The 26,829-nt window shown below is 36.1% G+C and overlaps 2 protein-coding genes and 1 pseudogene across 2 annotated transcripts; all 3 read right to left on the bottom strand.

The window, feature by feature from the left end:
- Nucleotides 1-2,555: 2,555 nt before the first annotated feature.
- On the bottom strand, nucleotides 2,556-3,735 carry LOC137712262 (uncharacterized; annotated as a pseudogene).
- A 9,288-nt stretch (nucleotides 3,736-13,023) lies between these two features.
- Nucleotides 13,024-15,613, bottom strand: LOC137712261 (COP1-interactive protein 1-like). The gene has a single exon (XM_068451368.1). It carries the CDS (start codon nucleotides 15,611-15,613, stop codon nucleotides 13,133-13,135), a length of 2,481 nt encoding a protein of 826 aa, XP_068307469.1. The 3' UTR covers nucleotides 13,024-13,132.
- Nucleotides 15,614-19,718: 4,105 nt separating this feature from the next.
- On the bottom strand, nucleotides 19,719-24,035 carry LOC137712694 (uncharacterized). Its single transcript, XM_068451826.1, has 8 exons — nucleotides 23,746-24,035; nucleotides 22,471-23,644; nucleotides 22,288-22,353; nucleotides 21,546-21,690; nucleotides 21,228-21,446; nucleotides 20,526-20,745; nucleotides 20,221-20,416; nucleotides 19,719-20,030 (listed from the first exon to the last, which is right to left on the bottom strand). The coding sequence occupies exons 2-8, from the start codon at nucleotides 23,625-23,627 to the stop codon at nucleotides 19,916-19,918; spliced, it is 2,118 nt and encodes a 705-aa protein (XP_068307927.1). The 5' UTR covers nucleotides 23,628-23,644; nucleotides 23,746-24,035; the 3' UTR covers nucleotides 19,719-19,915.
- Between the last annotated feature and the right edge of the window lie 2,794 nt (nucleotides 24,036-26,829).

Genomic DNA, 26,829 nt, shown 5'->3' with positions numbered 1-26,829 from the left:
ATTGAACATAACCCATCTGGATGTCTCATATTTCATTGTGGAAAGAGGAAATGAAGTGTATTGGTCCGATTGAATCATTTATGTTTGACGTACTCTTATTATCTGAATTTGTAGTTTAAGCTCACATTTTAATTCAATAAAAGTGGCATTTCATTATGAATAAATTGTTTTTAACTATGATTCCTTTACTCAGAGAGCATGGATAAAAATTATGGTTATTCTCAAAACAAGAGCAATGACGAAGATATTTGTCTTGCAGACAGTGTAACCACACATACAATACTTCGAGATCGAAAATATTTGGGCATCAGCCAAAACATTTCACATTTCACATTTATGAGTTTTTGGTTGTGCTATAGCCAACCACCAATACTCCTCAGTACAACTCATGTTTGGGCATCACACAAACATTTCACATTACAAGTTTTTGGTTATGCTATTTATGTGCCTATTGTACTGCCACAACGCCTTAAAATGGAACCTTAGCGCAAACTGGGAATTTATGTCGGTTTTGATTCACCATCGATCATTAGATATTTGAAACCCTTGATAGGTAATATGTTTGCAGCTCATTTTACGGATTGTCACTTTGATGAAACGGTATTTCCGTCTTTAGGGGGAGAAAAGATCGTTCTAGAAGAACGGAAGAGTTGACATGGGTTGTTACCTTATCTTATTTTGACCCACGAAGCACTCAATGTGAAAATGAAGTGAAAATGATCATTTATCTTCAAAGTATCACTAATCAAATGCCAGATGCATTTACTGATGCTACGAAAGTGACAAAATCACATCTATCAGTGGCAAATGCGCCTGCAAAAATTGATGTACTTGTAACATAACCAAAAACTCGTAAATGTGAAATGTGAAATGTTTGACTAATGCCCAAATATTTTCGATCTCGAAGTATTGTATGCATGGTTACGCTGTTTGCAAGACAAATATCTCCGTCATTGCTCTTGTTTTGAGAATAACCACATTTTTTATCCATGCTCTCTAAGTAAGGGAATCATAGTTAAAAACAATTTATTCATAATGAAATGCGACTTTTATTGAATTAAAATGCGAGCTTTAAACTACAAATTCAGATAATAAGAGTACATCAAATAGAAATCATTCAATCGGACCGATACACATCATTCCCTTTTTCCACAATGAAATTTGAGACATCTAAGTGGGTTGTGTTCAATTTCCTTGATAAATCGAACACTGGATCAGGAATATCCATTGGTTTAGCCTGGTCGAGAAAATTGGTTTCAACATCATTTTCCTTGAGGGAGGCTTGATACAGGTCCACTAGATGTTTTGAGGTGCGACAGGTATGCGCCCAGTGCCCATTACGACCACACCTATGGCAGGCTCCTCCCTGATTTCTAGGAGTGTTATTCATATGAGTTTTACCTTTGTGGCGATTTACATTTTTGAAGCTCAGGCCTGAATTATGCCTTGGACCCTGGTTGTGAAACTGGACACCATGATTCTTGCATTTCCCATTCCATCGGCCTCGTCTGTGGTCACGTCCTCATTTGTAATTATTGCCACAAGGGGATGTGGTATTCACTTCAAAGGAAGCAACATTCACTTCTGGGAATAATGTCGATCCAGTAGGTCGGGACTGATGATTTTTCATCAGGAGCTCATTGTTTTGTTCAGCCATAAGAAGCACCGATATCAGTTGGTTGTACTCAGTAAGCATCATTTTCTATACTGTTTCTGCATGAGCATGTTGCAAGCATAAAAGGTGCTGAAAGTCTTTTCTAGCATATCTTCTTCAGTGATGGTCTCCCCACAAAGCTTCATTTGGAAGCTAATTCTTAACATTGTAGAGTTATACTCAGCAACCGTCTTAAAATCTTGGATCATTAGATGTGTCCACTCACAACGAGCCATTGGAAGAATCACCATTTTCTGGTGATTATCTATTTCTTAATGCCTTCCATAGGGTTAATGGATTTTCAACCGTTAGGTACTCGCTCTTCAATCCTTCATCAAGGTGACAACGGATAAAGATCATGACCTTTGCCTGATCTTGAGAGAATGCACTGTTTTCCTCCTTGATGGTTTCTCTAAGATTCTCTACCCCCAGATGGATCTTGATGTACACTACCCAAGTAAGGTAGTTTTTTCCAATAATATCTAAGGCAACAAAATCAAGTTTTGCCAAGTTCACCATTTTCTTTTCTGAAAGAAAAATGAGATGTGTAAGAATTTGCAATAATATGTCTTCTGGATAAATGTGGTGTTAGAACTTTTGGTTTTTATATATTTTTCATTTTGATCTTCAGGCCAAAATGATAAGCACTTGAAACTTCAGGCTCGAGATTTACATGATTAATAAGGAGGGCGATGTACTGCACCACTCTCATTGAAACAATATAGCATAGGATGGACGATTATACCACACTACTCAAGCGGTAGGAAAATTTAAATATCCAGAGCAGGGTGGGTGATTATACCGCACCACCTAAAATTGCAATAAAATTAAATTCGTAGTTCAAGATGGGCAACAGCACCATCTTTGATCGTAGTAATAACAACAACAAAACCTTTTCCCACTACATGGGGTCGGTTATATGAATCCTAGAACGTCATTGCGCTAGGTTGTGTCACTTCTTCCGTTAGATCCAAGTACTCTAAGTCTTTTCTTAGAGTCTCTTCCAAAGTCTTCCAAGGTCTTCTTCTACCCCTTCGGCCCTGAACCTCTGTCCTACAATCACATCTTCTAACCGGAGCGCCAGTAGGCCTTCGTTTCACATTTCCAAACCACCGTAATCGATTTTTTCTCATATTTCCTTCAATTTTGGCTACTCCTACTTTACTTCGGATATCCTCATTCCTAATCTTATCCTGTCTTATGTGCCCACAAATCCAACGAAGCATTCTCATCTCCGCTACACCCATTTTATGTATGTGTTGATGCTTTACTACCTAACATTTTGTGCCATAAAGCGTTGCCAGTCTTATGGTCGTCCTATAAAATTTTCCCTTGAGCTTCAGCGGCATACAATGGTCACATAACACGCCGGATGCACTCTTCCACTTCATCCATCCAGCTTGTATTCTATGGTTGAGGTCTTCATCCAACTCTTCATTCTTTTGCAAGATAAATCCTAGGTAGCAAAAGTGATCGCTCTTTGGCACTTCATGATCTCCAATCCTCACCCCTAACTTATTTGAGCCTCCGTTTGCACTGAACTTGCACTCCATATACTTTGTCTTTGACCGACTTAGGCAAAGACCTTTAGATTCCAACACTTCTCTCCAAAAGTTAAGCTTCGCATTTACTCCTTCGTGAGTTTCATCTATCAACACTATATCGTCTGCAAAAAGCATACTCCTTCCTGCGTTTTATCTTTCGGTTTGTCCTTCGTGAGTTCTTACGGCAGTCCTTACTTGATCATACATATCCTTTATAGCTTGGATATATGCTACTCGTACTCCTTTCTTTTCTAAAATCCTCCAAAGAATGTCTCTTGGGACCCTATCATATGCCTTTTCCAAATCTATAAAGACCATGTGTAAATCCTTTTTCATATCTCTATATCTTTCCATCGATCTTCGTAAGAGATAAATTGCCTCCATGGTTGAGTGTCTTGACATAAACCCGAATTGGTTATCCGAGACCTGTGTCTCTTGCCTTAGTTTATGCTTAATTACTCTCTCCCAAAGCTTCATTATATGACTCATTAACTTAATACCCCTATAGTTCATGCAATTTTGTACGTCGCAGTAAAATTAACGTAAATAAACACTAGGTTAGTAGTTAGGAGCTACACCAAACGAGAATAAAAAATACAAGTAATTGTTATATTGAGAACTAAGAGCAGGCACGGTGCTAGCATATCTTGGCGAGGGTACATCAAGCAGGTTGGGCAAAGGAGGAAGAAGAACAGTAAAATCCTTGGAGGAAGCATTTTTCGGCGAAGGGAGATAAAATCTGGTTAAGGTTAGAAAGTCGTGCTGATAACGTATTATAAATAGGAAAAAGTTAGAGAAATAACCTTTACTATGGACAGAAGAGAAGCGGGTGCTAGATATCACACTGTTTAGTTTCGTAACTATAACACAAAAGATTGCAGGAAAAAGAGGAATAGAGAGATACTGATATTATTGCTTTACTTCTTTTCTTTAATGCGTATTGTAATCACACACGGAGTGCTCTTTATATAGAGTCACATCCATGACAAACCAAAAAGTGAAATGTTGAAAACTTCACATAATAACAATCATACTACTGTAACCTTTTGGAAAACTACACATAATAACAAACTACCGTGGAATTTTGAAAACTAACAAATATATTGCTATGGCATTCATTCTCATAATTTTACAACAAAGAAAAATATGTTTACCTTAATACGCTCATTTACTTCCTCTCCAAGTTGTCTTCAGGAAGTTTAGTCAAGAATTGATGACCTCAAAATCTTAGCAACCACTAGCCTGTAAGAAATAATCAAATATTACCTTAGTAAATGAACAAAGCGAGTGAAAATTTTGACCATTCACACAAATTTTTTGCTCAATTTGTATATAAAATTCAATTCAAAAACTCGGTTGATCTGATTTCAGAATATTGTTAACAAACTTAATCCAAAGCGAAAAATTGAGCAACATATGTATTTATAGGTTGAAGAGAAAGTGAAATCAAGCATGCATAAATCAGCTATGGCGGAGAAGAAGTTTAATCCGATCAAGAACTTTGTTTATTCTGAAACGTCAACTTAATGAGGTTTGTATGTATGTTTACCCAGGTACGGACTTCTTACTCATTTTTTATCCTCGCTTCACTCTCACTGTAAAATTATCACAACAAAAGCAATAGATTATATATTCTTGTTTGATTTAATTCACAGGAGAAAGACTTAGGTGAAATAGGATTCACAACAACACGTTCTATGAAACAAGATTCACAACAACCCGGTCAATGAATCTATACATGGAAATGGAAACTAGCATGGTCCTTTGCCATAACTACTTTAGGAGGCATGAACAAGGCTAAACCAACAGCTTTACCTACCAGGAATTTCCAACCAACCAACCAAATCTGAATTGGCTTTAGACTGATTTTCAATCCTGTATGGCATCAGTTTTTCTTCTACAATAATATATTTATACCAAGGACGGTGGAGGAATAAACTTGAGTGAAGATGATGAGCACACTAATCTCTAAAGAATTAGAAACACAAAAAAAAAAAAAATAATAAATAAGGCTACTTTTAAAAATGTTTTATTGAATCAAAATTAGTAAAATTTGCCAAAAAAAAAAAAAAAAAAATTTAGTAAAAGTCCAAAATCTGATGTCACATCATTTATTTTAAAAACGTAAATCCCCTATAAAGTCGATTTGGAACCCAAAAAAGATAGTTAACACGTAATACCTAAAAAAATGAGTTGTTCTCTCTATATGTATCCAAAATAAAATTGTAAAAAATGAGCTGTTTCTTTTTGTTTATTTCCTTCGGTTCACACCAAAACGAATTTGAACCACATTATTGCTAGCCCGTTGTGATGCTAAGCGTATCCCTCATCTTAATCTAGCTAATATAGTTGGTTAAAAAAAAGTATTAGTAAATTTTTTTTTGAAAAAGAAAGTCAACAAATGCTATAATATATAAAAGTAGAAAAAAACCAGATTAATACTTTCTTTTTCCAAAATGTACCCTCAGAATACTAATAGAATTATGTAATTACTGCTTTTATCCTGTAATTCCAGCTGAGAGTCAAATATAGGACAGATTTTTCAATGTGACCGGACACGAAGTAGTACACCATGTGTCATTATACAAATGGTGGAATATTTGTGTTAAAAAGTTAATAACTTAAAAACTACAATTTTTCACTACTTGTATAAAAACACGTTGTGTATCATCACAATAAAAAATTTCTCCAAATATAGGAAAAAATATATATTTACCTTAATACGCTCTTTTACTTCCTCTCCAAGTCGTCTTCAGGAAGTTTAGTCAAGAATTGCTGACCTCAACATCTTAGCAACCACCAGCCTGTAAGAAATAATCAAATATTACCTCAGTAAATGAACAAAGTGAGTGAAAATTTTAACCACACACAAATTTTTGCTCAATGTTTGAATAAAATTCAGTTCGAAAACTCGGTTGATCCGATTTCAAAATATCGTTAACAAACTTAATCCAAAGCGAAAAATCGAGCAACAGATGTATTTACAGGTTGAAGAGAAAGAGAAATCAAGCATGCATAAATCAGCTATGATGGAGAAGAAGTTTGATCCGATCAAGAACTTCAAGAAAATCAGTGACGAAAGTTATACTGAAAAAAAAAAAGAAAAAAAAAAGACTTCTTTAGTTTAGAGATGAAAAGAGAGTTGAGGATCACCTGAAACTGAAAGTCGGAAGCGATTCAGGAGCCGGATGATCGAGCAGAGAGAAGCTTCCAGTTCTCTGATTGGCAAGAGCAAGAGCGAGAAAGAGAGAGAGGGAGATAGAGAAAGGGTGGAGAGGAGAGAAAGGTTTAAGAAAATGAAAAGCTAAAAGAGGTCTTGTTTGGATTGGAGCGCTCAAATTGACATGTACGCCATTTGTAGCTTTAAATTTCAGGTGTGGAATCTTGAAACTTCTGGTTCCGTATTTGCCCGTGTAATAAAGTTATTCCAAGTGAAGAAAAACTATATGTGAATACGTATTATTGAAATGAAACGCTAATAATATATGTAAGTATTATTATTCTCAATTGTTACTGTCATTTATCCATTACATGTAAGTAGTTTTCATCATCAAGACACAATTGCTAGTCTGGTTTTCATCTGAATGCAGTCAAATTCTCAAGACTTGGGAGTTTGTGATAATTGTGTTGTGTGATTGAGGTGATAAATTATTGGGTACTTGATGGCCCATGAGGTCTTGCTACGTCAGTAAATTTCCCGCGTTGGTTGTTCATTGTGGAAAGGAATTCTCTCCGGATCATTTCCTCCTAATCCACCAAGTTCGGAGGTCCGAGTCATTGAAATTTGATTCAACGATTAAAGTTATTATAACTTTTAAAATGGGCTCCTGTTGAATTTTTAAAATGGGCCCTTGTTTATTGTCGTTGAATCAAATTTCAATAGCCTGGATCTTCGGACTTGGTGGATTAGGAGAAAGGGATCCTCTCCAGATCCCTTTCCATTTGTTGTTGTTTTCGTTGTCCCACCCAACGTCATCGTCAAGCTACCGTAAAACTTCTATATAGCTATAATATCGGGATCAAACCAATTTTATAATTATAAAGATGTGATCATTGTTAGAATGACATGTCAGCAGCCACATCAGCATAGCCATATCAGCAGAGTCTGCTAGAGTTGATAGAATCTATTGAGAGTTAGTTAGCACTGTAGCCGACTAACTTGAGATATAAAAAGACAAATTGTAATTCATTTGTACTAAGTCGAATATAAAGATCAGATTATGATTTCTCTTTCTAAAAGTGTTCATCTCTCTTACATTTCTGTAGTCTTAACATTTCTTTTCAGTTTTCTAGTTTGGTTATCATGGTATCATTCGCCTGGACGATCCTCGGTGCTATCGTCTTTCGCTGAAGGTTACAAACTGGTGACCTTGTTGGGGAGCGTCGATTTGAGTTTCTTCATCTGGGTCTTTCAATTTGTTCGGTTCAAGGTCTCGGATGATTGGTTTCTCAGGTTATACTCTTGAAACTTTATGCACAGTTACTGTTTGATAAATTGTCATAGTGCGAGGTTTGTTAAGTTTTCTTTGAAATTGTATTGAAATTCAAGAATGTTTGATGAAATTTGTGATTGATTGAGGTTAGTGCTAAGAAAAATAAGCATTTTGATGAAGAAAGAATTGTTACAAGCATGTCGATTAGAGGCAAATATAAGCATAAGTGAGAGTTTCTTAAAGACTGAAGATAGTGAATAGAAAAGTATGAAATGAAGATTGTGAGTTATAAGATTGTTAATTCAAGATTGAGAATTGAAGGTTATGCATTGCAGTTTGTGAATTAAAAATTGTGAATTGAAGAGTGCTTGGTGCAAAGATTGTTACTGTAAAGATCGTGTTGCAGTTTGTGTTGAGAATTGTCTCTGAAGTTTTTTGAGTTGATATGGCATCTAATAATGTCAAGATCGAAAGTTTGCTAGGAATGATAACTGTCACGCTCCAAGATGATAATTTTGTCAAATAGAGTTATCAATTCCAATCGGTTCTCAAAGGGTATGATCTGTTTAAGTTCTTTAATGGGGAATCTCAGTGTCCACCAAACTTTTGCATTACTCCTGAATGTGGTGTCACCAAAGAAATTACTACAGCCTACAAAGAATGGGTTAAGAAGGATTTAGCTTTGCTAGGCTTATTGATTGCAACACTTTCTGATGAAGCCATGGATCAAGTACTTGGTTGTCAAACGTCACAAGAAGATTGGGAATGTCTTCAAAACCGATTTGCTTTTAGTTCGAGAACCAATTGAAGATAGAATTTCATAATGCACAGAAAGAGACTGAATCTGTGGATAAGTTCTTACTCTGATTGAAAGGAATTAGAAATCAGTTGGTGTCAACTGGAGAAAAGATCAAAGAAAATGATTTTAAAATTGCTGTGCTGTCTGGTTTGCCACCAGAGTTTGAGGTTATTAAAATAGTGTTGCTTGCTAGAGATACATCAATTTCACTCAAAGATTTTTTAGCACAACTTCTTGGTGCTGAAACTTATATTGATTCTAAGGTTACAAGTCTGTCAACCACAATGTCAACTATGTGTATTCAAGGTGAGCCTAGCAATTCACAGAAATATCAAGGAAGTTGCCAAGGATATGAGCAAGGGGAGAGTTCTAATGCTAACAGGTCTCAGGGAGAAGTAAATTTTGATGGAGGATCTGGCTATGCTGGAAATTGGGGAAAGTCATTTCAGACACAACAAAGGAATACTTACAACAATTATAATAACAGAAGATACTCTGGACATCCTAACAACAGTTTCAGACAATCTAATTCTAACAGAAGTGATGGTTCATATACTAAAGGCAATCAAAATAGTTTTGGTGGGAATGGTTCAAATGGGTTCTTCTCTGGAAATGGTCCAAGACAAGGAAATGGTTGGTAAGGTAATAAAAACTACAGATCATCAATGTCACGAGAATCAATCTTAGCACCAAATCAATCTTTTGGGAATAATAATGTGTGTCAAATTTGAAAAAAGGGATCATATAGCACTAGACTGCTATCACAGGAACAACTACTTATATTAAGGCAACCCTCCACCACCTCACTTGCTGGTATGACTGCTCAATGATCAAATGGTATTGGTTCCAATCCTAATGTTCATGAGTTCTCTGTAGCTGTTACATAGGTAGTAGACACAGGTGCCACTCACCACATGACAGCTAATTTAGATATCATCAATCAGGTTGTTCCTTGCAATGATGATGCTAAGATCACTGTTGAAAATGGTGAAGGTTTGCAAGTTCAACACATTGGATCCTCATCTATAAAAACATCATTTAATGATCTTATTCTGCATAATGTTTTACATGTTCCCAAAATTACCATGAATTTGTTGTTAGTTAAAAAGTTATGTAGAGATAATGGTTGTTGGTTTGTGCGTGATGATTTGGTCATGTTTATATAGGACAAGGCAACAAGAATGATCTTGTACCAAGGAGAGTGATGATGGTGAGCTGTTCAAGATACCAGTTAGTGTTTTCTCTAATTCATTTGCCGCAAGGTTGGGGAAGTATGCTGCATTCATAGGGAAGAAAGTGAAGACATCAGTATGGCATAAGAGATTGGGACATCCTTCAAAAGAAGTATTGAATTCAATGTTGCAGAATGCACAGTTGCTAGTGAGTAGTGATTCATCTAGTTCTATATGTTCTGCTTGTATTCAAGGCAAGATAAGTAAACTGCATTTCCATGTAAAACAAGAGAGATCAAAATTTATATTTTAGAAGATACATTCAGATGTTTGGGGTCCTTCACTTTAGAAATATGTAGAAGGCTATAGATACTACATCAGTTTTATAGATGATTTCTCTAGGTTTGTACGGATTTACCCTATGATGAATGAATCAGATACTTTTTTCTGTATTTGTCAAATTTCACAGCTTTGTGTTTAATCAGTTCAATACTAATATTAAATGTCTTCAATCTAATGGTGGAGGGGAATACATGAGTAATATATTCCATAATTTTTTGGCAGATAAGGGCATTATTTATCAGGTATCTTGTCCACACACCCCTTAGCAGAATGGAATTGATGAGAGGAAGCATAGACACTTAGTTGAGACAGCTTTGACTTTGATGATAGAAGTACAAATTCCTACATCTTTCTAGTTTCATTCTTGTTCACATGCCATTTTTTTTTATTAACAAAATGCCTTCAAGAATTTTGGAGATGAAGTCTCCTTATCAGGTTTTGTTTGATCAAGAACCAGAAGTATACAATCTTAAGATCTTTGGAACTGCTGTCTATCTACTAATTAGACCTTTTAATGCAAATAAACTGCAACCTAAAGCCATTCAGTGTGTGTTTCTGGGTTTTGCTATGGGGTATAAGGTTGTTATCTACTATGATATCAAGTCTAGAAAATTCATTATCTCTAGACATGTGATACATGATGAAGATGTGTTTCCTTTTCAACTCTTATGTCAATCTAGTTCCAAAAGTATTTTGCAGGCGTACACCAGCACCACATTCTCATGTTATAGTTCACTTGCCTAATGCAGTTGGAAGTTCAACAGGAACTAGACAGAGTTTGCAAGAGGTTTGTACAGTGATTCATAGTGACTCCACCAACACTTTAGTGCCAAATAATCATATTTCTGATCTAAACGATACTGAGCAGACACTAGATTCATAACAGTGTACTTCAAGTATTAATGCAGAATCTTCAGAGATACAACACCATCATCATTCACCCTATCATCACTCTAGTACATCATCAATGTTGCTTGTCCATTCATCCACACAACTTGAGGTAATTCTTCTTGTTTCTCCATAATCCAATTCATCTTCAGCCAATGAGTTAATTCCACATTCGATGACCACTAGATTAAAGAGTGGCACTATACCTAGAAAGAATTATGCATCATTGATTGCATCATGTCCTGAATTGCATTCTCTTCAACTTACTTAGGATGAACTATTTGTTAGAGGGTATTCCTTTCTGTGTGAGATTATTGATACTTCAGAACCTTCATTATTTCAAAAAGCTACAACATTGCCTCAATGGCAGGTAGCAATGCAAGAGGAATATGACTCACTTCAAGCACAGGGCACTTGGATTTTAGTACCATCTCCAAAAAATAGGGTTATTGTTGGAAGTAAATGGGTGTATAAGGTTAAAAAGAATCTAGATGGGAGTATTGCCAGGTATAGAGCTAGGTTTGTGGCTTAGGGGTTTACACATGAGCATGGTATTGACTATTTAGACACTTTCAGTCCTGTGGTAAGGCATACCACTGTTAGAATGATTCTAGCCTTGGCTGCAATAAAGCATTTGGACTTGAGACAACTTGATATCAAGAATGCATTTCTGGATGGTGACTTACAAGAAGAGGTGTTTATGAAACAACCTCAGGGTTTTGTAGATGCATCTCATCCTACCTATGTATGCAAGTTAATCAAATCCTTATATGGATTGAAGCAAGCCTCACAAGCATGGAATTCCAAGTTTACTAGTTATTTGGAAGCCCTACAATTTGTTGCTTCACCATCTAATACAAGCTTCTTTTCAAAATAGATGGCTCAGATATGATATTTCTGTTGCTTTATGTGGATGACATTATTCTCACAGGTTCAAATCCTTCAAAAGTTCAACAAGTTATTCAAGAGTTGTCTTCTGTCTTTGAGCTCAAAGATTTGGGTAAATTGATCTATTTCTTAGGATTGCAAATTCACTCCAAGAACAATGGAGATATATTTGTGAATCATTCTAAATATATTAAAGACTTGATTCACAAGGCAGGTATGGACTCTTGCAAACCTGCAACAACTCCATGTAAGCCATATCAACAATTACTTGATGCAAAAGGTACTGTTTTGACGGATCCTACACTATATAGAAGTCTGGTTAGTTCATTACAATATCTGACCTTCACAAGGCCAAATATTGCATATGCAGTTAACTCAGTGTGCCAATTTATGTCTTCCCCAACAGAATTGCACTTTGCATCTGTTAAACGAATACTGAGATATCTTCAGGGCACAAGTCAACATGGGGTTTTGTATTCTTCAGACACTGTACTTGACATTAATGCCTTTTCAGACTCGGATTGGGCTGCTGATCTTAATACTAGAAGATCAGTTACTGGATATGTTGTGTTTTTGGGTAACAATCCGATATCTTGGCAGTCAAAATGACAAAATTCAATTTCCAAAAATTCTACTGAAGCTGAATATAAAGCTTTAGCACATACTACAGCAGATGTTGCTTGGGTGAGAAATATTTTGAAGGATTAGGTGTTGGTTTGTTCACAGCCCCAGTGATTCACTGTGATAACATGTCCACTACAGTTTTGAGTGCTATTCATGTCTTCCATTCATAGATTAAACATTTAGATACGGATTATCATTTTGTTCGTGAGAAAGTTCAAAGAGGTGATTTGAAAGTAAGATACATTCCTACAGATGAGCAAACTGCTGATGTTTTAACCAAAGGTCTTCACAGTCCTGCATTTATTCGACATTGCTACAATCTCCAGCTTGGAAATCCCAGCTGAGATTGAGGGGGGATGTTAGAATGACATGTCAGCAGCCACATCAGCATAGCCATATCAACAAAGTCTATTAGGATTGTTAGAATCTATTGAGAGTTAGTTAGCACTGTAGCTGACTAACTTGAGATATAAAATGACAGATTGTAATTCATTTGTACTAAGTCGAATATAAAGATCAGATTCTAATTTCTCTCTCTAAAAGTGTTCATCTCTCTTCTCTCTTACATTTATGTAGTGTTAGCATTTCTTTTCATTTTTAATTACCTAAAAAACGATGCAAAATTATATTTACGTGTATACACCCCAGGAATTTAATGTGTATCATGGATGATGAAATGCCCTTTTGAGCAACACATCACTTGTCCTATACAAAAAGAAAGAAGAAATAATCGAAAAGAGTCTATAATGTGAAACAAACTTTATCAAATCAATGGCCATAACATAGGCCTAAATTGCAATCCTGCCTCTGGCAGCTGTTGCAGCTGACCTTTTTGACACTGCTTCCTTCAGATCATCATAGCGGCTCCGGTGATGATCGATCAACACGCAGAGCTGCCGTATGGCCTCCCTCTTCTCCTCCCTAAGACTCAGCAAGTCTTCATCCTTGTCCTTTACTTCTTTCTCAAGATTTGCCACCTGACTCTCTAGTTGGCTTAACCCTTTTACTAAGTTCAGCCTCTCCCCAGCTTCCTTGCCCACGGACGCTTCCAACTTCCAAACTTTTTCTCTCAACACACTCTCCTGCTCTTCCTTTTCATTCATTTGTGTGGTTAAGAAATCTACATTGTGCTTTAAACGTTTGATCACACCAGCATTCTCGCTAACCCAAGTTTTTGCAGACTCAAGCTCCTCCGTCATTTTCACAATCCGATTTTCAAAGTTCTTGTGTCCCTCCTCAAATTTAAGCATCACTAAGTCCAATTCAAGCAATGTACATTTTGCTATTTTCGATATTTGCTTCAACTTTGTGTCCGGATCTTGATACGTTGCTAGCTTTTCTTTAAGATCTTCGTTTTCTTTCTCGTACATCTCTTTGAACTTCTTGTGGCTTTCCTTGTTTTCATTGTGTATTTGTTCTGCTACCCTGATTCTCTGATATAAGAGGCGCACGCTATCTTCAAGATTGATTCTATACTTCTCTGCCAATTCTTCCATCTTCCTTTCGACAAATCGTACATTTAACTTGGATTCCGAAAACCAAATTTTAGCTTGTTTATGCTCCTTGTTGAACTTCTTGATAGTTTCTTCATGTTCCTTAATAATCTTCTGCTGATCGGAAATCTTGACTGTCAAGTTATGGTTTTGATTTTCCTTCTCACTCAGTATTTCCAAATACTTTTGGTTCTCTCTCTCAATCCGGCCAATCGTGTCTGTCAAGTTATCGTTTCGATTTTCCATTTCAGTCAGTTTGTTCAAATAGTGCTTGTTTTGTATCTCAATCTGCAAATCCAACTGGCCTTTCTGAGCCTGCAAGGAATCCATTTCTTGTTTCAAATTGCTTACCTGCGTCGTGAATTTCATAAGTTGAGCAGAAGCTTCAATATTTCCATTCTCGCATTCTTCACGAAGAGCGTAAATCTCATCCCCTCTCTCAGTCAACGTTCCCTCCAACCCAAAAATTCTAGAAATGAGAATCTCATTTTCTTGTCTCAACCTGTTGTTCTCATGGTTTCTGTTTTTAATCTGCTTTTCCAAATTCTTCTTTTTATTGCGTAGAGAGTTCACTTCTGATTCCAAGTCCTTCACCTTCGCGAGAAAATATTCTTTTTCTTCCGTCATTTTCTTCTCAACTGTGTCCCTTTTTGTTAACTCGTGTTTTAGATTTTCCATTTGTTGCAGATGCTTGGAGATTTCTTTGTTCTTCTTATCCAGTTGCGTTTCTAATTCAGTTTTTTGCTGGCGAATGATCTTCAATTCCTTCTGCATTGCATTGACCTGCTCGCTTAAGCCCTTGACTTGCGCTAGTGATTCATTCTTTTTACTCACCATCTTTTTCTCCAGTTCACCTTTTTGCAAACACAACGAATCAACTTCCTGTTGCATATTTTCGGCTCGTGTCATCAATTCTGAAATTTTTGATACTGAGCCCTCCTCATTTCCCTTGAGTTTGTACTTGAGATCAGATATTTCATCATCTCTTTCTTTTAAAACTAACTCAAGTTCCAAAATGCGCGCATGTAATCCAATATTTTTATCTCCTAGCTGTTTAGCTTCAGCAGATTTACCTTCCTTCCATGCTTCCAAATCTCGTTTCTGGCTGCACAAGGATTCCAACTCCATTTTAAAACCAGTTAACTGTCCCTCCAACTCTTTTACTCGAGCTGATGAATGATTCCCATGAGCCTCGTGAGCTTCGACAAGAGCTGAAAGTTCCTTTACTTTTTCATCAACTTCATCCTTCAAATCATTGTCTACAATCTCTGCTTGTTTTAGTTTTCTCAATGCTGCCAAATATTCTGAATTTATTGCTTCCTTTTCTCCATTTCCAGATACCGACTTTCTCTTTAGATCACCAGAGCCTTCCGAATGTTCATTTTTTAGTTCATGCTTGATGCTGTTAGATCTTTCCAATCTGGCATTGTTACCTTCAATGTCTTCTGAAGAATAGTATTCGGAATCTGAGCTGGAGGGAGACATGGAAAAACCTTTTCGCTCTTTCTTGCCACGAACGATTCTCCCAGACTCTCCTACAAGATGATCATACAAAGCATATAGTGACTGGTACTGTTCGTAAAAGTTCTCAATCAGCGCAACAAGTTCTGACTCTTTCTTCAAATCTTTTCGGTTTCCATCTTTCTTCCCTAGGTCTTCGTTTTTTATAAGCTTGAAGATCCTCGTCACATTATTTTCAATTTCTGCAGATAACACAAATTCTCTAAGAAAAATAACTCTAACATCAAATGAAGTGGCAACGGTTAAGAATAACATATTACCGCAAAATATTTAGGGTAACAATTTTTAATGGTTTCCTTGGGCAACAAGCAAAATGACATAAATTTATATGCCTTGAATGCAGTTTTGGAAATTTACAAAAGAACTGATGCCATACATTTGAACAAGAAATACTAACAAGTAACAAGGCTTGCAAGATCACATAAGCACAAAAGAAGACAATCAATTTTATAAATTGTACTCAGCTATTGATCCTTTTCATGGTATTGCAGAAACTGAAATTTATGAATGCCATGAAAATAAAGGCTATTGTTTCAAGATTCACCGATCGAATGAGTGACTGGCATTTTAATCGAAGATCAAGGGTTGAGAGGAGAGAAATTTGGACCTGTTTTAGTCCTCTTCAGCTGCTCAGTTTTTTCAGGATCAACATGATTGTTAAAGGACTTAGCTATCTCCCTCCAGCGATGCTTTATCATCTCGATTTTGAATATTTCAGTAAATACTCATAAATCACCACACATAAACACAAGCCTCCATTCGTCTTGAGCGAGGCATATCGAAGACCTGAAAATCAAACAAGAACAAGATTAACAAGAAATAAAAAATCTCATCAAGTCAAAAAGGGAAAGAAAAATTCATACTCCGTATCGAAAATCCAAGAAATAGAATTCTCTTGCAAAAAGTGTACGTTGTGATTAGAAAGTAAGATTGACAGAGAAATATTTATGAATAATTATTTCATTACCATGACAAGCATTCTATCGGTTGGCGATTCGTCAAGTTTTCATTAATTATTTCTTTTATTGAATGAAAGTTGTAGCATCAATTTCATCAAGTGGTGCCGGCAATCGTAATGAAAAGGTTGGACTGAAAATTTAGTAAGTAAAAAATTAACTAAAGACTAAAGACGGAAACAAGAATAAAATCACATTAAACTTTTCTTGATAATGTATATGCCCTAGTTTAAGATACATACAGAGATTTTCGGAGTAGAGCGCATTGGAAAACCTCACTGCTACTCAATTTTCTTCAACTTTGATTCCATCTTTAAATTGCAAAGCTGATTATTTAGGGCATAGGAGGTCCTTTATATCGTAAACCTAAATTCGAAGCGATTCAACAATCCAAAACTAGAAATCTATACTCAATTTTCTTCGACTTTAATACTTTTGCATTCAAACCTAAAATTGAAGCGATTAACCAATTCAAGTCTCAAAACCTATTGTCTAAGCTCGAAATGATCCTTCTATCCCCTGAAACAATCAAAGTTGAAGGAAATTAGGTAAAAGTGAGATTTTCTCAACGCGTCTTCGTTTTGCAAAAAAAAAACATTATGTACATACATAAACCATAGAATGACATTTGAGAATAACCTTTACTAAAATGACATTTGAGAACAACCTTTACATTGCCCAACAAAAAAACAAAGAAAGAAAGAAAGAGTTGCTCCTAAGGATTTGGCCACTAATTCAAGATCGCATTTCCCTTAATTTACATATAGAAAGGTGACACCTCTTACCTAGCTATTGCCATACCAAAAGGGCTTAAACCCCTTTTTCATAAAGGCTTCAATTAAATGTAGGGTTGGTTGCTTACCACTTCCTACTTGCTCTTAAATTTGCCAAATTTTAAGTTTTTTTTTTTTTTTTTTTTTTCAAATTAGACTATGAGGAACCTTATTTGTTGATGTTACATTTCATTTGTTTTTATAAGACAAATGCTACAATAATTATACTAAATTTATCTGAATTGCGTAAACAGAGAAAAACAATAAGTAAATGATGGAAACACATCAGAGAGAAATAAGAAATGGAATTTTTTTTCTTCTTCTTTTGAAATCTCCTATTTTATAAACAATTATTGGATCAATAAGGCGCAAGCTTTGAGGTATTTGAATAATTGAATAATATTTCTTAGCTCATCTCAGAATGTAAAATAAAACTAAATAAAAAAATTTATGGAATTGGAACTAGTAAATCTTTAAAGCAAATCATGCAGTAAAAAAAATTATCTTCAAGAATTTACCCAAAAAAATTACCTGCAAATCGAATGCCATTTTCACCAAGCCGATCAATTTTTATATGAGCTCAGAGGATCCAAAAGAAATATTTGATTGCAACCGGAGCAGAATTTAAGATCTTTTTTCTCATAAACCAAAAAATAAAGAAAAAGAAAAGCAGGATTTTGGGAGGTGAAACTTGAAAAAGGGAAATAACTGTAATTTCCTTGGTTTTCTTTACTGGTCATTTGGGTGTCCTGCCTACCTGGAGAACCAAAAATTGGCACTTCTGGTAATGGAAATACCTTTTGATTTTCTAAATATTGCAATAATAAGCCAATGGAAATCAACGTCTCAGATTCGCGCTATCTCGGGAACAAAAAGAGCGAGATGCTAACACTTTGCATTTTGAGGTACAACGCAATGTTTAAAATATCGGTATTGGTAGAAATATTAATGTGTAAATTTGGAGAAATATCAGTAGATGTATTGAATATCAATATCGATATCGGTTGCCTTCAATGGAAATGAAGGAAATTTAAAATGAAATTTTAGGAATTGTTAAATATTGGTTTAGACGAAATACAAGAGTTTCTCCGATATTTACATATGAGTCAGAAATATCGACGATATCTGCTGATTTTAGCCAGAATTTAAGAGTTTCTCTTATATGAGATGACTTCACCCCCTATTTCCATATCTTTTCTCCATTTTTTAGATATTTCCATGAAAATATCGACCGTATCGAAGACCCTCTATTAATAGCATGCACGTAACTCTCATGTGTGAGTCGAAAATTGCATTTCTTCCCTTTATTTTGTTCACAGCCTCTCTTCTCCCTCCCCCTCTGCAACTATTTTCCACCGTCAGCACAAAGGCATAAAGAAAAATCCAAAATTAGCAAAACTCAAAGCCATTTCTATATTTAAATCTCAACTGTAACCTTATCTTGCTGCCTAAAAATCCTTTCTTCAACTTTTCTAAAATTCAAGTCATTTATTTATTTCTATCAGCAATAAGAAATATATATTTTGAATTTTAACGATAAAGATAAAATAAAGGATAAAATGAATAGTATCAGGATTGACTTTTTAGTGTAAAAATGTGATTTTTCGTTAAAATGAACAGCACCAGGAGCTTTTTGTTAAATTCCCAAATTTATTCCTTGCGTCAAATGCCTTGATCAAAGACCTTAGCAAGAATTAAGTGCCAATTAAAAGAAAAAGAAAATTCCAGAAAATGAGAATATCTGTTAAACCATCTTCAAACCAATGGTGAAAAATATCAAAGTTTAGTTATGTATTTTCAACTATCCATCTATACGTATGAGGTTAGGCAGTTTTTTCTTTCAACAGTAAGGGGCCTATAATTCTCACCCCAAACTTTATAGTTTGTTCAACTTTTGTATTTGACTTTTTTTTTTCTTTTTTTTTTTTTTGCTAATAATTTTGAATTAGTTTTTATATCATCTATCTTATTTTATTTTTACAGACATTTTCATGTAAAAACTTTTAAGGTAAATGAGTGTGTATTTGTAGTGTACTAGAGGAGCTTTAGTGTTGGATCTAATTTGGATTAATTAATAATATTATTTTGACCGCTTGATTTTTTTATTATAAGAAATTAATTAAATTGAATTTGAGCTGTTGAATTAAAAAATGTAAATGGACACGCCACACTGGATCAAAACCCAAGAAGCGCGACAACCATAGAAAGCCAATGGCGCATCATTATGGGCCGTAGAAAATGGGTAAATAATTCATTTAATATTAAATTTTAATGTGAAGTGCATTCAATATTTTGTGAGATGCTAATATAAAAAGCCTTAAAAAATCTAAAAAATCAAATGTGTTTGGTAAAACAAATAAAAAGTGTTATTTAAAAAATAAAAATAAAAATTGCTGTTAACGACAATAGAAAAGCTACTAAGGCTGGGTTCGGTTTACAAAATTCAGAAAGTTACAAAGATACAATTGATGTTAATAATCCACGTGTTATACCATGAGCGAATAATGGAAGATCGCTTTTCTTCAAGTGCACAGATAACACCACAGCAGGAAAATTACCAAGGAGCTTGGAACACGAAAGGAATTGCAAACTATCCGGCCAAAGTAGAAAACAATGTGTGCAAGGGTATAGCCTAAGAACAATTACTTGTATCCCGAAATGAATTGCAAAATCTCAAGCCACGAGGACATATTTGTCGGTTAAAACAAGTTTCGTTAGACATTACCATCGAGCATGGTTTCTCAAAATCAAGATGATCATTAGCCAAGCAATACAACACTTTTCTCTGTATTTACACAGTAGAGGAAACTACAAGGTGCAAAAACTTACTAGTCCTCATCAGAAGACACCTTTTGCCTCTTCCACTTGTAGGCAGCTTCCAATATCTTGAGATTTGTCGTCTGAGCTTCCTCCGGGAACATGTAATCAATATATTCCTCGTACCTGCCAAAGTCTCAGCAAAGATCGGTTAACATATGGAAAACTAAATGAACTCACCAAATGGAACCAACACAAGAAGATCAAAGCTACACTCCATTTTTCAGTATAAAAGATTCTCTACACCGAGATGAATAAATGAGAAACGAATATAAAAAGTTAAGAACATAAAACAACATGAGAGTTGATCACATACCCAGCAGGGCCGTCTTCAGTCATTATTGGCCTCCTCTTCTTCAGTTTCTTTGGAAGCTTAGATTGAACTAAGCTAACATCACCCAAATCTCCAAAGCTCGCCTCCATGTTCAACCACTCTTCGAGCAACATACCTCTTTCTTCCTTCAACTCAGGTGCTGAAGTTCTAAAGTAGTTAACAGCTTTCTCAAAAACCCCTGATGTACAGAGAGGGAAAAAAAAAAAAACAAGGGTGAGATATTTTCTACTGTAAAAGAATATAGATTAGCTAACTCTCAATTACTATTCTATCCATTAACTGCTTACTTCGAGCACGGAGAAGACATTGTTTCTTCTGTTCAAGAAGATAATCCTGGGTTTGGTCTTCGGCCATATCTGAATCCACACCATCTTCCACTATAGCAGATGCCTCAAATTTCGCATAACTGATCCACACCTTTAGGTGTTTTGTTCGGTCTAGGAGTCTCTTGTAAAGTTCTCTAGTTCTCTCAAATTCACCCTCTGATATTTCAAAGTCAATGTATGCCTGTCGTCAATTATCAATCAAATTAGTAACAAATGTTATGTTGTCATCTGAACCTGTACTGCATAAACTAGTAACATCAACCTTAGCCAACAAATTAATATTTTTCAAAGATTTTCTAGAACAGAGTCACAGTTGCTACGTTGAGAAGCTAGGAACATGTTCTCTGCATCAAAAACTAAGCTTTAGACACAAATCAATCAGTAGATAGGTTATAAAGGACAAAAAAAAAACTTCGATACAACTGAGAATAATAGGTATTTTGCAAGGTGTTGCTTCTGTTATTTCTTCCAATTCAAGTTTTACAAGTCAAGAACTATAACTAGGCACTGGTGCAACTAACATCCATGGCATATTATGTTATATGTAATGAAACATCATAGAAGAACATAAAAGTGCAAGAAAGATTAATATATTCCACAAGAAACTATCAAAATTCAAACAACAAAAGGTGTATTAGAAAGAAGGATGTCCCCATGTCTTACCTTCCACAACAACTCGGGCATGTCAAGTGATGGTTGGGCAATTGCAAGTTCAAAAAGCGACCTGGTTCGTTCTGTCTCGCATAAAGATTGCTCTAACTCTGCATACTTGGTCCACGCATAACAATTTTCTGGGGACCACTCCAGATACTTTTCGTACAACTTCCGACATCGATCCATATTCCCAAGGTTCAGCTCGATCTCAATATACTTCTTAAATATCTGTTTTAAGGAAGCATATTATAAATATCAACTATACATTTTGACTAGTTGAATGGGCATTGTTAAAATGAGTATATGTATTTGCTAAATATACCTTACCTTATCTTTAGGTGCCTTGCCTATTGCATTGCCAAGGATCATTCGTGCACCCTTGAGATTCAGCTGCCGTATTTCAAACTGGGCAGCAAGGAGCCATATTTTAGCAAACGAAAACTTCTGGTGAGGAATCAGATTAAGGCACTCCCTGGAAAAATTTCTAGTGAGAAATCTGTTCAAAGTATTTAGGACGTGTCCACGTGCCAACTATGTCAAAGGTAACAAATGTAAACTTATACAGTGAACCTGTGTTTTAATTTGCATGAATATTTTCACCAAATAACGGCAATATGCATTGCAAAAACTCCAAATTGTAAACCATCAAATTAGCTGTGCAACAAAAAATGTCTAAAAAACTAACTACAACAAATCATGACTTACTAAGAAAAAACTGAAAGCTCATCAGTCCACTGTCATGATAAACTAAAATGGTACATATAATATAAGAACACCAAAAATACAACTTTATACCCAAATTGCTCAAATAAAACATTGGTTTTCTACAGGTGACAGTTTTCAAGCATATCCTCATATACATTCAGTTATAAAAAATAAAAAAAAATTAGTCCCAGTGCACTACAGCAATTCATGTACCGAGAAAGCTGAACAAGATTTATTTTCAATTTTACACATAAGTAGTCACGTATCATTATTGACTTGAATAGTAGTTAAGGTAAAATATGGCAAGAACAAAACAATCTTCAGGTACATCAACAAAACCATAGGCTAACAAAATGAGGCATACTTATACACATCTCGTGTACGCTCCATGTCTGAAGCATCAAGCTCCTCGTAGAGTGCATAGTTAATCCTAACATTGCAAAAGAAACAAACAATCAGCAATAATTATTCAAATAAATGAAGCTACATCAAAGTCAAAGCATAAGCAGTCACTAATTAACCAAGGCTTAGTATGTGTACCACATACCATAAATAAATGTATCGTTGCCAATATCGCTTCTCCTGAGCCGGAGGAACATTAGCAATTGCTCGCTCATAAACTTCTCTAATTCTATCCTTATTCCCTGCACTCTCTTCTAGCCTTATATAATCAAACCACGCATCATAATTAAGAGGGTTCTTCCTAACCTCATCCTCATACTGAAACCTCCTCTTTCCCACAATTGCATCCTCAATGCCTTGTCTATCTCCATACTGCTTCTCGAAACCCACAAACTTCTTATACAAGTCATCGGCCCTTCCTTTGGGAATATGATCAAGTGCAAACTTATAAATACACCTTGCTCGATCAGTTTCTTTGCACCGCTCTTCGAATTCAGCGAAAGCCACAAATAACTGCTCAGCCTCCTCGTCATCGGCTAGAATCTCCACTGCTCTCTCATACACATTTCTCGCCCTCGCAACCTCACCATTCTTCATCTCAAATTTGGCAAACCGAATCCACGCACCAACTTTTGGATGACATTGCACAAACCGCTCAAAAATTGCTCTAGCACGCTCCACTTCATTATAGCGAAGCTCAAACTTGATGAAGGAGAGCCAACCTTGCTGGTCCGGCATCCAATTCATCCACCTCTCGTATATCTGTCGAGCACCGGCCACATTCCCTATAATCTCTTCCATGTGAATGTACTTGTACCAGAGCTGGTCAACTCTGGGCAAGAGTGTGACCGCGCGGTCCCACACGTTTCTCGCATGGTTAATGAACTTGTTCTTCATCTCCACCTCAGCATACTTAAGCCACAGGGTGTGGTTCCGATAATCGACCTCAAGAGCACGCTCCCAAACAGAGCGAGCACGCTTGAAGTCCTTCTGGGACTCCTCCCATTGCGCATACTTGATCCATACACTGACATTCCACCTCACACGCCGGATTAGGTCCTCAAATTCCTTGCGCTTGCGGAGGCGGTAATCAGCAAGCTCAGTGGGATCAGTGATCTTCTGTTTGGGAGGTCGGATTTCAGCCTCCTGACGCTCACGAGCCTCCCGAAGAATTTGCTCTGCGGTGATTTGTACAGGGGCTGGGGTTTTGTTCTTAACCCTAGTGGGTCGTGGGAGCTTGACCTCGGTGTCCTTTCGGGTTAGGAACCCTAGGGATGGGTCTGCATCCTTGTAGGAGCCCATGGCTAGGTTTTTCTCGCCTGGAAAAAAGTAATTTCAAAGTTTTAACATGGAATTACTGAAACTTGATATTTTAGAACAAACTGGAATCAGAGAATTTTATCACGGACTGAAGTTTTACCTGGATTTCGGAGAAGAAATCTCGCAGTTTCAGAGGGCGGGGTCGCCGGAGAGACGAGAGGGAATAGCCGTTAGGGTTTTGAAACTAGAGGAATTGGGAATTTAGGGTTTGGGAAATAGGGGGAATGGAGCGCTCGTAGAGGGGCTCGTGGAGGAGCCGAAGGGGATTGGAGGAGATGCGCGCATAAAGTTTCGCTATTAGCATCACGGTTTGGTTTTTAATTCTTTTACCTCCGCTTCGTGGGCAAAGAGGTTAAGCTAGCTCAATCATACGATATTCAGTTCAACACATAATTCGTAAAATTTTAGTTCGACTCTTTCAGGTATCAAATTTGAGACTGAATTTATATGTCATGGTCTACATCAGTTTTTCAGGATAAAATTATCTTTGTAACAAGAGGCATGTTTAAGGATTAAGGAGTTGCTAATTTATCTTCTAAACTTTTAACTTTAATTTTAACCGATTATCCTCCTAATTTATATAATTAGCCAGTTTTCCAGATGTTAGATTGTTGAGTTTTTTATCTAATTTTCTATCTATTTTGATCACATGACAAATATTCAAAGGGCAGTACAATAATTTAACCCTAATGTGGACATCATGTTACTTTTTTCTTCTTCTCTTCCCGCTTGTTGACTCCATATACTAGCAGCTACAAAGTATTGCCCTTGCACATAATTTACCAAAACAAAATTACGTTTTTGACCTAAAACAGTTGTCATGTATTGCCTGCATGACCAAGATAAAGAATTTCAAAATCTAGAGTTGAGAAAATTAGTTATTTATAAAATGTCAGAGAGTAATCTGCTAAAATTAAAGTTCCAAGTGAAAATTAACAACCCTATATAAGTTTGGGTACAAAAATTATACCTAATAGAATCCACTTGGAAGAGAAAAACTCATGCTACAAAGAAGGAAAAACAAAAAACAAAAATTGTACCTAATAGAATCCACTTGGAAGAGAAAAACTCATGCTACTTGGCCCTTGAGTAATATGCACATTTTTACTGGAGTAATACTATTCATACCATGTTTTTATACCACATTTCTATACCACCTTAAGTTGCATCTGATGTGGACAGCCATATCATTTGAAAAATTTGCAAAACCCAAGGAAATGAAGTAGAAAAACTCCTCATATACCACAATCATCATTTAATTAACTAGTTTTTCTTAATTATTAGTTTATTAAATAATGAACTAAATTTATAAATCTGATTATTTCAAATGATGTGTTTGTCCACATCAAATGCCACTTAAGGTGGTAACAAAATGTGGTACAAAAACATGGTATGAATAACATTACTCTTTTTACTGACCATTGACATTTATTGACAAATGGTAGTAAATCGATGGCAAAGTTGCAATTTGCATTGTAAATATCATTTGTTGTGTGCTTGTCCATGTTCTAGGCCAATATGACACACTCAAATCTGGAATGTCCACTTGCACATCCAATTAAGCTGTGTTGGTTGGTACCTGAGGTGACGAAGCCAAAAAGTGCAGTAATGTGGAAATATGTGAATAAATTAAAACCTAAAAGTGACTATTACAAGAGTGTGTATGTGAACATGATTGAAACCATTTTACACGTGATGTCAGAGCATAAGAATAAGTATAGTAAAAATGGTATATTAATTATATCGAACGAAGAAAACTCCTACATGTCATCTTTTGTCAGAAATCCTCGTCATCGCGTGAACTCTGCCCAAAATTTCAAATAACACACAACTTTGAAACTTCGCATAGTTGCAAGTCTAAAAACTCAAAGTGATAGTGTCAGATGAGTCTCTTTTAGCACATTTCATAGGGTTCAGTTAGTAGCTTGGGAGACTCGAGCCATATTATACGCGATCACGATAGGCAAGCTCCGGACTCGGGGGCATGACCCATAATCCAGAAGTCCAACGCACCATCTGGCCTTCAAAAAGTTTATACAACCTAAGGGTTGTGAGTTATAATAGTGGGATCTACTCCGTTTTTGGGATAACTGAAAGGGCAATCGAAATCATCCGAGGGTTGAATTTGAACTTTGACCTTGAGTATGATTAGTACCATCCTCGACCAGCATACTAAGTCAAATACATTCTTTAGCACTGTGTGTCTAAGCAGGTCCAAAACCTTAAAAGGAATCCAGAACGTCATAAATATTTGAAAACGATAATGTATTCCAATTTACTCCAAACGACATGGTCTTTGGATAACTATTCATCCTCAAGAGGAACAATCATTTCAAATACATAGTTATGGGCAATTGAGGGATCATGATTTTCCAAGATCATAGTAAGGTAGATCTGAATACAAAAACGTCAGAAGTTTGCTCATGGACTCGAAAACTTTCCCAATGGAGCTGCATAGACGGAGTAGCAATGCCACCATCATCCTATTCTAGAGTTGTGGGGGAATTTCGATGATTTCGCTGAGATTGACCATACTTGTTCTGCAAGACACATAAATGTGATTTAGTAAGGAATCAGTCAGGTTTCCTATATTCTGGATCTTCACAATATAAAGATTGACATGCGTCATAAGTAATCATACTCCTAAGAGGATGCAATTTTCTATTCCTAGATATCCTCTGTGAATCTTCCGATTATTATGGATTCCCTATCCTAAAGGACTCCATCTTGATTGGTACAAATACATTCTTCTATGGTTCATATCTAGGAACGCATTTATTGCACACTTATTCTCTTACCTAATGCTGGAGTCACAAATATTTGCTTACTAACTTGACCGTAAAATGGCTTTTGGCCAACACTATTCCCCCTCCCTGCGGCCCCGCGCCCCCTAGTCCTTGGCTACTTAGGGTTGTTTGTTTTTACAGATTAATGAATTTGTGCATCTTCCTCCACACATGGTGTTGCGGGAATTTAGCTCCAACAATCAGGAGAACGAAAAGTCGAATTTGGAAAACCATCCCACAAGCAGTGAGAAAATCTCTCAGTAAGAGAGGACTCTCACTAAAACGGGAGAGAAATTTAAGTGCTTTGGAATCTCGCATTTGGAGGTTAGACAGGAGTACAAAAAGATAATTACTTTGTCAATACCAAAAATAGATCAATGGAAAGTTTTGAGGATTTG

Source organism: Pyrus communis, chromosome 13 (assembly GCF_963583255.1).
Source record: "Pyrus communis chromosome 13, drPyrComm1.1, whole genome shotgun sequence".
In the NCBI taxonomy this organism is placed as follows: Eukaryota; Viridiplantae; Streptophyta; class Magnoliopsida; order Rosales; family Rosaceae; genus Pyrus; species Pyrus communis.
This window is presented reverse-complemented; position numbering and strand designations above follow the sequence as displayed.